This window comes from Ailuropoda melanoleuca, chromosome 2 (genome assembly GCF_002007445.2).
Source record: "Ailuropoda melanoleuca isolate Jingjing chromosome 2, ASM200744v2, whole genome shotgun sequence".
Taxonomy (NCBI): domain Eukaryota; kingdom Metazoa; phylum Chordata; class Mammalia; order Carnivora; family Ursidae; genus Ailuropoda; species Ailuropoda melanoleuca.
In genome coordinates, this window is record NC_048219.1 from 100,326,716 (window position 1) to 100,342,366 (window position 15,651).

Genomic DNA, 15,651 nt, shown 5'->3' on the forward strand with positions numbered 1-15,651 from the left:
GCAGTGGTCTTAGTTCAAATACCACACACTCTTGCCTTTCTTACCAATTTGGGGGGTAAATTTTCTTAAATATCTGTTTTGTCATTTGCTATTTGCCATTAATACCATTTTTTGAGGCTTTAAATACTTGTTTTCAAAACTAATTTTCACCAGTTTCACTGGGGAGTGGTCAGTGTCATGTTGAAAGTGGATTTCCCCGTCCCTCATTTTGCAAGTATAGTTTTGCTGGATTTAGAGTTCTTGGTTGACACTCTTTATCTTTCAGCAGTTTAAGTATGTCATCTTTCTTCCTCTGGTGTCCGTGGTTGTCCCAGTTGGCTCAGGCTTCCATAACAAATACCGTAGACTGGGTGGTGTAACTAACAAATTAATTTCCTCATAGTTCTGGACACGGGAAAGTCCAAGATCAAGGTCCAGCATGGTCAGTTCCTGTCTCTTTGTTGATACTCTACTTGGTAAGGCATCATTCTCATGTTTTCCTGTAGTTATTTAGAGATGGTCTCCTTTAGTTCTTTAAATATGTTTAAGAATAGCTAGACTCTCTTATTACTTATAAAAGTTTCTACATTCTTTTGGGGTTCCAGTATAGGAAATTATTATTACTTGTTTTTTCAAAAAAGATTTTATTTATTTATTTGTCAGAGAGAGAGAGCACAAGTAGGGGGAGCAGCAGGCAGAGGAAGAAGCAGGCTCCCTACTGAGCAAGGAACCTGCTGTGGGACTCAATCCCAGGACCCTGGGATCATACCTGAGCTGAAGGCAGGTGCTTACCAACTGAGCCACCCAAGTGTCCCAAGAAATTATTATTATTTGTAAATAATCAGCTTGGTGTCTTTCTGTCTTGTTCTATACATATATATAACATTTATTTCATGTGTTATCTTCTTTTTCTTTGGCTAGTAACTCTGGTACAATCTTAAATAGAACTGGTGATCATGGGCATTTTTGTTCTTGATTTTAAGTGAACTGCTGCTAATGTTTCACCATTAAGAGTAATATGTGCTGTAAATTTTTTTTCTGTAAATTTTTAATAGATCATCAGGTTGAGGAAGTTCCCTTCTATTTCTATTTTGCTATGAGATTTTAAAAAAATTAAATCATGATGGGGTATTGAATTTTATCATGTCTTTTTCTGTATCTATTGAGATGATAAAAATTTGGGGGGGGGTGCTGGGGAGGCACAGTGGATTAAACATCTGACTCTTGGTTTCAGCTCAGATCGTGATCAGAGTCATGAAATCGAGCCCTGGGTCAGGATTTGCGCTCAGTGCAGAGTCTGCTTAAGAGTCTCTCTCCCTCTCCCCCTTGTGCTCATGCTTGTGCTTGCTCTCTCTCTAAAATAAATAGATAAATCTTCAAAAAAAATTTAATGTAGTGAATATTTATAGAGTTTCTTATGTTAAATTATACTTGTATTCCTGGAATATGTCAAAGTTAGTCATGGTATTCAATCTTTTTATATATCACAAGATTAAATTTGCTGATATCTTTATTTGGGATTTTTGCATTTATGTGCATGAGTGAGATTGGCTTATAATTTTCCTTTCTCATATAGTTCTTGTCTATTTTTATTATCACTCATTGCCTCCTAGAATAAGTTGGAGAATAGTTTATCTTTTTATAATTTTTGGAAGAGTTTATGTAAGATGGAATGATTTGTTCTTTAAAAGTTCAGTAAAATTTTGCTGCTAAACCATCTGGGCCTTGGGTTTTTTGTGGGAATTTTTTTGGGGGGGTGGTGGGAAAATTTTAAACTATTGATAGAATTTCTTTAATGACTGAGGAATATTCAGACTTTCTTTTTCTGAATCAGTTTTCGTAAGTTGTATTTTTGTCCATTCTAAGTTGTCCAATTTAATCACATAAATTCATGTGTAGTATTCTCTTACTATCTTTTAAATTTGTTTCATCTGTAGTTTTGTCTTCTTTTTATAACTAAGATTATTCCTTAGAGTCTTTTCTTTTTTTCCCATGACTGGCCTTATCAAAGATTGATCTATTTTCTTCATCTTACCATAAAACCGGGCTTTGACTTCATCAGTGCTTTCTACTGACCTTTCTGTTTCATCAATTTTTAAAAAAATTTTATTTATTTATTTGACAGAGAGACAGCCAGCGAGAGAGGGAACACAAGCAGGGGGAGTAGGAGAGGAAGAAGCAGGCTCCCAGCGGAGGAGCCTGATGCAGGGCTCGATCCCAGGATGCTGGGATCACGCCCTGAGCCGAAGGCAGACGCTTAACAACTGCACCACCCAGGTGCCCCTGTTTCATCAGTTTCTGCTCTTACATTTCGTATGCCTTTTTTTGTTTGTTTGTTTTACTTTCTCTGGGTTGATTCTTAGTGTGTTAATTCTTAGTGCATAATTGAGACTATTGATTTCCTTCTAAGTAAAATTTTTGCTGCATCCTCAATTTTTGATGAGATATTTAAATCCAGTTTAAATTTTTGAAAAAAATTTCATTTTAGTTTCCTTTTTGATTAATGATTTATTTGGAAATCTACATTTTAAATTTCAAAATGTATGGGCATTTAAAATGCAGTCTTGTATTCTTGATTTTTAACTTCTTTTGCACCAAGTTTAGAAAGTATATCTGTAGGACATTTATTCTTTGAAATTTTTTGAGATTTGCCCAGGTCTAATATACTTTCATTTTGTTTTCTTGAGAAGAACATAATTTCCTTATTCCTTATGATATCAAGCTTGTTATGTTATTATAAGCACACACACACAATTTTTTGTTTGTTGCAATTTCCCAGTATAACGATGAATTTGACTACATTTCTTTCTTTTTTTTTCTTTATATATTGTGAAGCTGCATTATTAAATGCATGCAATTCTAAAGTATTTAAGTCTTCATCATTATATGGTGACTCTATCCCTAATAATGTCCTTTGTCATAAAGTATACTTTATATAATAATCTAGCGACCTCAACTTTCATTTGGTTTGTTTTTGCCTAACACATTTTTTACTATTGCTTTATCTTTACTTTTTAAGTATGCCACTTATAAATAGTATATAACTATATTGAAAAATCCAATCTGGTAATCTCTCTTTTTTAACTCAAGAGCTTAATCCATTTGTATTTATTGTGATTATTGATATATGTGGATTTGTTTCTAACATGTACTTTTTGTTTTTGATGTCTCCTGCTTTTTCTATGCTATTTTTCTCTTTTCTTGCTTTTTAAGAATTGAAATTTTTGCTTGTTTGTTTTCTTATTTCATTTTTTCCTCTCCTAAGGATTTGGATGTTAAATTTTTAGGTTTTTAGTGGTTACCCTTGGCATTTTTCCAGGCTAATTTAACAAAATCTAAATTAGTCCATAATTTCTCCCACTCCCAAACAAATACAAGAGTCTCCTTACATGACCTTACATGTCATTGTTGTCCAGTCCTTCAGTGTGCCCTTTAAAAAAAAACTCACATAAGTAGACATTAATGTTATTTTATATAGACATGGCTTGTTTAGATTTATCTTCACGGTCATTATTTCTTTGTTTACCATTCCTTGTTTTTTGGCTCCTCCATGGGATCATTTTCCTTCTATCTGAAGTATACTTTTTAGAAGTTCTTTAGATAAGAACTATTGGTAAACTCTCCAATTTTTTATATCTGAAATGTCCTTATTTTGCCTTCTTTCTTAAAAATCAGTTTTGCTAGATTTACAATTCTAAGTTGACAATTATTTCCTCTCTGCACTTTCAAGATATTAGATCACTATTTTCTGATTTCCATTGATTTGTTAAGATTGTTATAATTTCACAATTGTAAATAATCTGTCATTTTTCTCCAGCTGCTTTTTGAGCTTCCTAGTGTGTCTAGGTTTGGTTTCACTTTTCAAATTTGATTTCCTGATTAGAGGTATACATTGTACTTTCTGCTTTTCTAGAGTCTAGTCTTTCATTACTTGGAAAATCCTCAGCCATTATCTCTCTACAATTTGCCTCTCTACCATTTTTTTCTTTCTGGAGCTCCACTTATTTGTATGTTAGACTTTTTCATTTTAAGCTCTATCTTTTTTAACCTCTTTCATATTTTCTGTCCATCTCTCTCTCTCTCTCTCTCTCTCTTCATTCTGAGCAATTTCTTCAGCTCCATTTTAGAATTCACTAATTTTCCCTAATCAGCTGTTAAATCCATCAAATTAGGTTTGTTTCCAACAGTCTTTCTTTCCTGAATTTTCCATTTTTCATCGTACCTGGTCCTTCCATTGTGCGTTATTTCTTACTTATTTTTGTGACTCTATTTTTTAATCGTTTAACATATCATTATTTTCTATTTGATAATTCTATTCTTTGAAGTCTTTGGGAGTTGTATTTCTGCTGATTCTCACCTGTGGCTTGTTGATCTTAGATACTGAGCTCCCACTTGGTCGGTCTGAATTGAGGCAGGAAGGACTTAAATTTGCCTCTGACAAGAGCCAGGAACAGCACTCTCTGGTTTATTTGTATGTGCATGCATGCTCCCATTTCTTTTCTGTCCTGGTGATTTCTCTTACCTCCTGAGAGTTTAGCAGTACATTAAAAAGTATGTCTTTTGTCCAGGAACCAGTTGATTTGTAGGAGGAAGATGCCTTAGGAAGTGAAAGCCTTAATGAATTCTCTAGTTAGTGTTGGATAAATTAGATTTTTAATAGTTGGATAATTTTTTTTAACTGTTTTAACTGTTGGATAAATTAGATTTTTAACTGTTGGATAAATTAGATTTTTATGAGTAGGCTCTGCATATGATAGAAATTATAGAAATAAGCTAGGTTTCTGGTCTGGTAAATGAAATCAACACTCAGTAAACAAGGGGTTGATTATTCACTTTATGGGAGGATTGGCATGGAGGCTTTTGGTTGCTAAGTGCATCAAAAGTTCCATTTCTGACTGTCCATTTCTCAACAGAGAAAACAAAAATGAATCCAAAGCATTTTGAGTAACAATTAGAGGTCAAACTGAATAAGATAAAGTACCTGGAATTATTACAGAAATTTGTGGGGGAAAATAGAATGTACCTGAGCAAAAACTCCACTTAGCACACTAAACAAAATTAGTACGTTTCACCTTAGACAAAAAATGCTATAAACAAGTTGTCTGTTTTGTTTTGGCTAACTCTAACAAGGTTCCCTGGACAGCTCCCTTTTCACTTTCTCCAACAATTATTTGTAACCTTCTCCTCCCTCTTCAACTGTCAGAGTCAAATCTTCTTCCCTCATGGTTGTGCTTAGCAAATGGCACTGACTTTTCTACAAAGGATACAGACATCATCAGAAGAGAACTTCTACACCTCACATCACCAAAATAAATCCTCCGTCCATTGGCACCTATCCCTTTCTCCTAATTTAATCATTTTATTTATTTATTTGTTTGTTTATTTATTTAGAGGTGGGGGGGCAGAGGGAGAGGGAGAGAGAGAATCCCAAGCAGGCTCCATGCCCAGTGCAGAGCCCGATGCTGGGCTCCAACCCACAGCCCCGAGATCACAACCTGAGCTGACCAAGAGTCGGACACTCAACCAACTGAGCCAACAAAACACCCCTTTCCTTATATTAAAAGACAAGTCACCCCTCTGCTCCTCCTCATCACTAAAGCCACTGTGCTCTGGACCTCATCTCTTTACATATCCTCTAGGACTTTGATTCCCATTCTCTCTCTCTCACCTTCAACTACTCCTATTCATCTTGTTCTTTCCAGGAATACCTAAAACACGTTCAGGTTAAAAGCATGGGAAAAACAAAAAAAGAAAAAACAGCTCTTCTTCTTCTACCCCCCTATTTCTCCCCATTCTCCAATCCTCTCTATCCTACTTCATAGCCAAATCTCAGAGGAGTTGTCCACTGCTCTCCATTTCTTACTTCTCATTCATCCCCAGTCCTCCAACACATTCCATTGACATTCTCACTGTAAGGTTTCCACATTTCCAAATCCAGTGGACATTTATTGGTCTTCACCTTCCTTGACATCTCCATAGCATTCAACACTGTTTCAAACACTCAGTGCACACGTGTACACGCACACACACTCATACATTCCTTTAACCCTTATTTTAAAAATGTCAATTATAAAGAAGGTCAATAATGTTGCATATCATTGTATTTCTCTTAAAACCAATTACTGTAAGATTATTGCTCATCATAACCACTATTCATTATTAGTATTGTATATATGAGTATAAATTACTGTATTTCTACTTTATGTTTCAATTAAGACCTTATTCTATTGATTTAAAAAGTGTATGCATAGGTAGGTTCTATTTCTAAATTTCATTTTAGGTGAGTAAAAAGGGTTTTCAAATTATTTGTTAGAAAAAGTTGGTGCTGGTCTGGTGGGATTGAGAGTTTCTGCTTTCCTGGTGCCAGCTTCCTCTTTGTACAGAGACCAGGGCAGTGACCCAGTAGAAGCAAGTGTCTGTACTTCCAAGGGCCCACGTCACTGCTCTTGGAAAAGATTCAGCTTGTCAAATAGCCGAGTGACAACTCTTCTCTTAAACTTCTATGAGTTATTTTGGTTGCTCCTTGGTTCTTGCGTGAACCAGCTTAATAATGGACATTCTTTCATCACTTCTTTTTAAAGCTTAACTCTCTCAGCCGTATGTGTGGGAGGACACAGAGTAGAAAAACAAAACTCTAAGCATAAGATGTTTTTTGCTGTTGAAAATGATTTGTAGTGAAGTTGTTTTCTGACCGTGGTTCTTTCTTTGGAAGACTCTTCTCATGGGCTCAAGGCCATCTTTTGGTTATTGTTCCCAAGAAATGGGTTTTAGCCACTAGACGGCTTTGTGCACATGGGTTTCTTTTCTCTTTTTCCCCCTGTACAGTAAGACAGGTGTGCTGTAGAAAAGCTTGACTTCATACTAGGTCAGTGCTCTGCTTTTCGGAGAACAGGGGTGCAGCCACATCTGCAGCGTGCACGGGCCTGTCTCCAGGGCGGCCAGGGAACCGACGTCCTGGGGAGGGTTAACGGGGGCGACGGTGCAGCACAGTAGGGACAAAGGAAGCCATCTAAGCCCTTGTTACTTAGAGTGTCCGAGGATCCACGTCACCGGGGAGTTTATTAGAAATGCATAGGCTTAGCCTCAGCCCGGATCAGTGACTCAGAGCCTGTGTTTGAACAAGATCCCTATGTGGCTCCTGTGCACATTCTAGTTTGAGAAGCACCACTGCTCCAACCCACATTCGAAGCTGCAGCCTTCCGACCACAGCCCAGACACTGCGCCCTCCAGGAAGCCTTCCCCTGACTCCACGGGCTTTGGTTAGGATGCTCCTTTCATACATACAATCGATCTCCGCCACCACCCTCCTCCACCACGTTGTCACCTGGATCTCGTCCGTCCTTCCTTGCCTGTTGCTGTAGGTCTGCATGCCTGTCCTTCCTCAGAGGTGAGCTCTAGCCCAGATCATTCTGTGCTCACCTCACATATTGCCTGACTCAGAGCAAGCGCCAATCAGAAGGCTCATTGAGCCAATGAATGAATGAGTGAGTGGGCAGGTGATCGGCAGGACAGAAATCAAAGCCTGAAATTCACAGAAGGTTGGGTGTTTATTTTTGCTGCATCTTAGACAAGCTCTACAAGGTAAACACAAAATACACAGACTGTGTCAATGGCATTGATTTTAAACGTCAACCTCAGGCCACGGCATTTAGGATTTCTGGAACACATTGGTTCAGGCACTTTTGTACCCAGAGGCACATAGGGTTTACCAGGCTGAAAGGGAGTGACTTGCTCTCATGGGGATGCTGTTGCCAGCTGCCGGGTGAGGGAGGGAAGAGCAGCAGACACCAGATCAAGCCCAAGCACACAGCGCACCCTGCCTTTCATGAGTTGATGGTCCGGCCGGTGAGTGGCCAGGTCCTCTGCTGCACCTGTTCCCTCCTGTCACCCACCCCAGAACCAGTTCCCTCGCCTAGGAGCACCAGCAGCGGGAGGTGGGCAGGGAAGGGGAGGGAGCATACTGGATTTTGCTGGATATCAGCATCTTTGGTATAAGGAAATGCCCTGGGCCCTGGGAGGGCTGGAGGAAGGCAGCCAATACCGACTGGGCTTGGAGATCCCTGGCGGATACCGGTTGCCCCTGTTCTCCTGCTTCCGATCAGCAGGAAATGGATGGGCTCTCACTTGGTGAAGCAAACGCTGGAATCTCTTCTTCATCGAGCCTCTCTGAGGATCACAGTGGCCACTCCATTGGGGCCCGTTTGGAAGACAAGCTTCTGCCGCTCAGTCTTGAAGCAGCAGATGGAAAACATCTGCAGGAAGCAGACAGCTTCGCCTGCACCGCCTTCCCTCCATCAGTCACTGGCCTAATGAGATATTCTTGCACTTGGCTTGCCCTGCACCCCTTTTCACTAAAGGACCCTAATGGGCTCTACAGACATGAGCTCGTGAAGCCTCCCTGGGTGGGGGCAGGGGCCTCCTCTTCTTGCAGCACGGTCTTGTCAGCCTTTGCTGGCTCGACTCTCTGTCCCTAAGATCCCCTCTGGCCTGGAAGACCTGAGACACAAGCGTGACCGGCGCTCTCCACTCAGAGCAGAGGTCAGCGTTTGCCTCACTTGTGTCTTCCATTGGGACTTCATGCCCTTTGTGGTCAAAGGTGCCTTCTTTGTGGAGGTGACAGATCATCCTTGTTCTAGGGCTGGGGGGGGTGCTCAGCCAAAAACAGCTGTTTCTCCACAGGGGACATAAAAGCGGTTTCGGTAGGAACGAACAAGGGATGGCATGGGATTTGAGGACACGTGTCCTACGACCTTGGCTGTGGCCCAGCCTCTTGTGCTTTGGGGCAGCAGCGCTTCAAGTCTGTAGCTTTGGTAGAAAAGACCCTCCCAACTATTTTGAAGCATAACCGCCTGGGGTTGGTGATGCCTGGGCGGGGGGGCGGGTCCCACTGCCCACATTCTCCCTGTTTCCCTGGAGTAGTGGGGAACTTGGAGCCAGGATGGTTTTCTGGGCGGCAGTAGCAGAGGACATCTGATGAGGTCCCACGTGTTTTTCCACGGGACTAATTCAGTGGAGACAATCAGTCCTTCAGTGCCCTAGGTGGGTCCGGGAGAGCCTCAGCTGGGATGCTAAGTGCTGTCTGCCTTGTTTTCCCCTCCCCCTCGAGCTGACTTTTCGAGGGCCTGCTCTGGGGCCTTCCTAAGAGATAGCCGAACTAACGATCTGAAAGGTGAGAAGGCACAGTGGTTTAAAGAACGGTCATCACCAACTTAAAGGAGGGAAAGAAATTACACTTGTTCTCAAGATGGTTCATTAGTGGCTCCCGCACGGAGGAGACCTCACACTCCCACAAGAGATCAGTGTGTAGCCGCTGGGGTGACTTTGTACTTTCAGGAAAAAAAATCTCCCCAGCTCAGGAAGGACTGGGGAGATCAGCTTGGGCCCTGACCCCCTGCCCCCTCCTACCTGGCAAAGGACCCCTCAATAATTGGCTCCGGGTACGGACAGCAGGCTCACCCCCCGGGGGCCCTGGCTCGGGCCTGACCTCCTGCTGCTGCCGAAGGTGAATGAGGGAGGAGGCCACCCCCTGCTCTGCTCGCCTGCTCGTGACTCTGTAGCCCTGTGCACCCAATCTGGCTCCAGGCCGAGCTCTTATCTGCCCCCTTAGAGCCCCGGCTCTGCAAAAGCCTCGGGAAAGCAGCAAAAAGGGAGTAGGGACACAAATAGATCAAATCCACCAAGGTACAAGCCTCTCACTGACGTTTCTGTGCAAAGAGTGTGTGTCTGTCTCTGCAGAGATTCCAACAGGGTGAGCTGCTGTTCTCCTAACATCCGGCACTGGCTTTTAAATCTACAAGTTGAAATCTCAGGGACTCAACTTTTTAGCTAAGTAAGTATAAATGCAAATCCCTTTATATATATGAAATCTACAGGACATATATAGCACACACGCGTGTGTGCCCTTCTGAATATCACCGCATACATGGGGGTCCCAGGAACTCAGACCTCGAACCACCAGCTTGTGCACAATTTCACCGTACCGCACGATCCAGAAAAGCAGCCCCGGCAGGCCCAGGGCATGGTCCTGCCCGTGTCCGGTGTCTGGGGCCAGAGGCAGGCACCTCACACGTGGCTCGTCTTCTGGGCCAGGGCGTGGTCCGTTGGCAGAGTGAACTTGACGCCGCCATCCTTCTCCCAGCCCCTCCGGATTCTGGAGAGCCTGCGGCTGAAGCAGGGCAGCAGGAACAGGCCTTTGGCCAGGATCACGACACACGGCACCAGCAGCGTGAGCGTGAAGGTGGGAGGCAGGTAGAACTTGTAATGGCTGTCTTCGAAGGCTCGGGTCCAGCCGTAGGTGAGTGTGTGCAGGGTACTCAGCACCAGGGCTATGAAGCCCAGAGTGGACTGCGGGAGAGAGGAAGCATGGAGTTAGGGCCGGGGTCGTGATACACGGCCATTCCACCGAGGGCTCGTGTGCCTGCCCGGCCGTGGGGGAGGAAGGAGGGCTGCTCTGGGAGTTGAGACTCTGGGTTCCAGTCCCAGTCCCATCACTCCCTCTCTGCAGGCTCTTCGTCCTACCCAAACTCTCTGAGCCTCAGTTTCCCCAACAGAAAAAGAAGAATAGTGCCTCTACCCTGCAGGTGTGTCAGGATCGACTGAATCATGAGGCTCTCATAAAGCGATGCTGCTGTTCCCCAAACTGTGTTATGCGTCCCTTCTGGTGGCTGCCAGAGGACTCCAGATGGAAGGAAGTCCAACGAAGTGTAAAAACATTTTCCCAGTTTTGTGCATAGTTTAATGTCGTTGAGGAACAGGTGTCTGCCAGCGTACCAAAGCCATAATTTTTGGCCTAAGAGGAGGCCAGATAAAAAAGGGAATTGGTTTCAAGTGGATTTAAACATATGCACAAAGTAACAAGCGTCCTTGGCATGTGGATTTGGCACCGGCAGGGAGAGTGGCTCCAAGGCCTGCGGGCCGGGTGACCTGACACCATCTGTGATGCCCTCGGCTTTAGAGCGTCCCGTTGATGCTCTGGTGCCAGCTGGTCCCTCCCCTCCCACCCACACCCTGCCTCAGCAACACCTCAGATGGAAACCTTGCCGGGTTCCTCTCTCACCTGGAGGGGAGTGGGTACTGGGCGAAGACCCGGACAGTCACAACCCAAACGGAAGCAGGTTAGGCCATCTTGCAGGGAAGGTGAGCGTCCCAGCCCTTGAGCCACGGGTGGGGGGGGGCGCTTCTGTGCGCCACCTCTAGCCAGGAGCAGCCTTTATCGCCCCGAGGGCTATACAGTCCTGACTTTCTATGGGACCCGTGGCGTGTAAAGAGCTGGGAAGTACTGATCTGTAGCTCTAGGCTTGGAATGTTTGGCGGTTTCTTGTGGATGACAAACGAGGCATTCTAGAGTCTGCTCGAATGACACTGGGACCCTGGGCAAGCCACTAACGGAGCCTCGGTGTCAAGTCAGGGGTCCCCAAAGCCAACGTTGGAGATGTGGGGGAAGCGCTGTATGGATGGGCATTCTGCGGCTGCCAGACGAGCCCGGGATGATGGAGAGCTCGGGGCAGCAAGGGGCAGGGCTTTGTGGCAGGCATGGACGGGAGGCACTGGGCCGTTCTGACTGCATTCTATAAGCACCGAGGAACCAGTGAGAGATCTGGGGCAGGAGAGCCCTGTGTTTATTACATAAGGCATGAAAATAGCAGTGATTCATCAAGCCATGAACATATATGCATTTTCTCCAAGGAGACACTGGAAGGGTGGAATTGAAATGTGGCAGTATGACGGTACCTCGGGGCACTCTTTATAGGTTGGCTTGGAGCTTTCCACAGGGAAGCTACAACTGGGCCTCCCGGATTTCCTTCCAGCCCCGCTTGTCAGCATCAATCCAGGGGGCTTGGTTGAGAGACACTGTCTTGCTTGCACTCCCCTCAGGCACGGTTCTAAGTGGGTCCGATTCTACTACCGTGCCTCCTTATTCTCGCTCCTCCCTACTGTGGGGGACGCCTTGCTTATACCAGGATGGTCAACCTCGGTATGTGGAAGAACGTGTTTCGGAAGAATTGCCTGCGATACTTTTATGAAAAAACAAAACATTTTCTAATAGCTATATACTATATATTCTTAGGTTCCCAAGTATGGCATTTTTGACCCCTAAAAAATACTAGTTGCCAAATGACCCCCAGTTTCTAACCTTCTTAGCCATCTCTGTGTTTTCTTGGCTTTTAATAACTTCGAAGCTGTTTTTATCCCATCTTTAACAATTTCCTGGCTCCACACAGCCTGTCGAGAAGAGCCATGGGTGGCTCTGTGCTAGGACCCAGTTATGTCATATGAAAACGGTCAGCCCCCAAATGGAAGCCTCCCGGACCGCGAGTCACAACCAGATCCTCGTCACTTCCAGATGAATCTACCAAGAATTCCAAATCTCCTCGCAACTTCTGACCCACACCAACTTGGTCTAAAAGTTCTCATCTATCGATATTGCAGACTGGGGTTAAGAAGGCCTCCAGCGCCGAGGGAAGAGTTGGGATTAATATCCAGACCATACAGAGAACTCCCAAACTCAGCAACAGAAAACCAAACACCTCAATTCAAAAATAGGCAAAGTACTTGAATAGAAATTTCCCCAAAGAAGACCTACGGATGGCTAATAAGCACACGAAGAGATGCTCGACATCACTCATCATCAGGGAAACGCAGGTCGAAACCACGAGATGTTGCCTCACACCCACGAGGACGGCTACGGTCAAAAAACCCAGAAAACGAGTGTTGAGAGGATGTGGAGAAATTGGAAGCCTTGTGCACCATGGGCGGTGCAGCTGCTGTGCAAGGCAGGGGGGAGGTTCCTCAATAAATTAAAAATAAAATTACCACGCACTCCAGCACTCCCACTTCTGATCTATAACCAAAGGAATGGAAAGAGGGGTCCTGAAGAGATAGATGCACACCCCATATTCACAGCAGCCAAAACACGGAGGCAGCCCAAGTGCCCACCAGCAGAAGAATGGGCAAGCAGAGTGGGATATTTCTAAACAGTAGACTATTATTCAGCCTTAAAGAGGAAGGCAGTTCTGACACCTGGTGTGAACGAACCTTGAGGACTTGATGCTATGTGAAATCAGCCGGGCACGAGAGAGACAAATACTGTAGGGTTGCACTTATATGAGGTGGTAAAGGCATAGAGACAGGAAGTGGAATGGCGGTCGCCAGGGCCTGGGGGAGGGGACAGTGGGGAGTCAGCGATTCATGGGGACAGAGCGTCGGTGCTGCAAGACAGAAAGAGCTCTGGAGATGGGTGGTGGGGATGATTGCACGACAGTGTGGATGTACTTAATATCAACTGTACGCGTAATGGTTAAGAGACTCAATTTTGTGTTATTTTACTACAATAAAAAAAGAATTGAGGGGGAAGGAAAGGTGCCCAGCACTGATCATCAGGAATAAATCTTGAATAAGCTGGGCAACTGTCCTGATGTCCCTCAAGTAGATGCCTGGCCCCAAACCGTGGCTCCCCTTACTCCCGTGGATTTCCTGGGCTTTGCTCAGATGGCTGGGAAGTGCCTTTTACCCCTGAGTCTGAGACTGTGCTTTTCACATCTGGCTCCATGCTAAAATCGTGGGGAGCTTGGGAAAAATATGAATGCCCAAGCCCAGCCCGGAATGCAGGTGAGATTGGCTTGGGGTGGGGCTCAGGCATCACCAGGGTTTAGAAATTCAGCCATGATGCTAATACGCAGTGAGGACCAAGAACAAGTAATTTAGAAGCCTCTCATCACCCAAGCCTTTCCGGCATCAGGATGAGAAGCCCGTGTGCCCCTCTGCCTAGGCACTTGATTCGGATGGATCCGATCCTATACGTGCCTTCCACAAAGATCCACCGAGGCCTCGATGGGCCCCCACTCTGCATCGTGGGGCTTCCCCAGATGCTGAAGCAATGAGAACCCACCCAGGCTGAGGGACCTAGCCCTGGTGGCCCCCGGGAAGGCCTCAGAATTTCCCTTGGGGACATGCCCTGGAGCTCCAGTGTTTGACCCACGTGGGCCACTGTCCGCAGCCCCTAATTTGGAGTGATGGATTGTGCTAGACCATGTGGACGTGCCCTGGGAGGGCACTGAGATGCGGCTCCATTCCTTCATCCCCATCCTTTTGCCATCCAAAATTCCATGGTGACAGATGGCAGGAAGCCCCAGCCTCGGGCTAATAGTTTACAGAGAGGGCTGGCAGCCAAAGGTCGGCCAGTAACAAAGGGCCTTTGGACTTCGCAATCCCAACGGGACGCCTGGATGGTTCCACTGAGTGTTTTCCTCAAACTCTCTCTCCTTGGCAACGATCTGAAAATCCCACACTGCCCCCCCGCCCCGCCCCAACAACCCCCCCACTCCCCAAGCTAAGGCCATTTATATTGTATGTAAGCTTGTCAGCAAACAAGAAACAGCTAGGTTGGGGTTGCCGGGGGCTCCTGCTCCTGGTCAATTACTGTGGCACAGAGGGGCTGTGGGCAATCGCCCACGAAACTGGTCGGAGCTGGTCTCTGCCATTATTTCAGGCAGGTGGCTGGAGTGGGCAAGGTCACGGGAAGTCCCTCTAACTCTGGGGCAGAACTGAGCGGCTGGCACAGAACCCCAGTGTCTGAGCGGCCCCGACCTGGTGATTCTGCACCCTAACAGTGTTTAACCGGCTTATTTCAAGCAGTTAGCACAGCCAAGACCAAACCAAGCCATAAACCCATAACCACAAAACCCCAAATTTAAACCTTTGGAAACAGCCTCAGGAACAAAAGGATAAACATAAACACAAGTCGCCATTATAGAGTCAACACGCTGTGGCTTTGAGCTCCATAAATCACCACAGACCCAGGAGTCAGGCCAAGCCCAACGAGAAGCACAGCTCTCCGCAGCCAGCTGCTCAGCCCTGGGGACCCGCGGCGTTCGTGTGCGGCAGCGGGAGGAGACGGGGTCCCGGCAGCGGCGGTCTCGGGACTGAAACCCGGAGCTGGGTCCGCCACCCCAGTCGTTACCACACACGTGCACCTGCCCCCCAAGGAGCTCACAAAAACAGACTTTTTAGGCATCTGAGTCCATAGGTCAGGGGTCGGTCTGGGTACCTGTAATTCTCCAAAAGAGCTCTGTGACTTTGACCTTGGGAGATGGTGGCTCGCGGTAAGCATCACACTTTTCATCGCTGCCCAGGACACAGCCAGGTACGCCACATATGTAATTAGAACTCCCGAATCAGTATAATTGAAAAAAAAAATCTATCCTTAGAACATGCAAAGCCCTCTGACATTTTTGTAACATTCTGTCCTATTTCATTTTTAAAAAGCCGGTTGCGATCCACCGAATTAATTTCACGACCCACCAGCGAGTATCAACTGCGGTTTGCAAACCCAGCCCTGGACCATTCTCACGCCCAGGGCTGGAGTCTCTTGGCCTCTCGTGAACTCTGGAATGGGTGGTTGGGGGGCACCTGGGTGGCTCAGTCGTTAAGCATCTGCCTTCGGGTCGGGTCATGATCCCAGCATTCTGGGATCGAGCCCCGCATCGGGCTCCAGCCCCACATCGGGCTCCTTGCTCGCTGAGAAGCCTGCTTCTCCCTCTCCCACTCCCCCTGCTTGTGTTCCCTCTCTCATTGCTTCTCTCTCTGTCAAATAAAAAAATAAAATCTTAAAAAAAAACCCGAAAGAAATGGGTGGTTGGTAGCTTAGTCAGGAATAATGGAAATGTGGCCATA

The 15,651-nt window shown here is 45.7% G+C and overlaps 1 protein-coding gene across 2 annotated transcripts in view; it reads right to left on the bottom strand.

Moving 5' to 3' along the window:
- Positions 1 to 7,507: 7,507 nt before the first annotated feature.
- Positions 7,508 to 15,651, bottom strand: part of STEAP3 (STEAP3 metalloreductase) — a 44,405-nt gene continuing 36,261 nt past the window's right edge. For both annotated transcript variants that reach the window (XM_034654420.1, XM_002917564.4), the window contains exon 5: positions 7,508 to 10,323. In XM_034654420.1, coding sequence (XP_034510311.1) covers positions 10,042 to 10,323 — 282 coding nt within the window. In that variant the 3' untranslated portion in view covers positions 7,508 to 10,041. The remainder of the gene's footprint in view (positions 10,324 to 15,651) is intronic.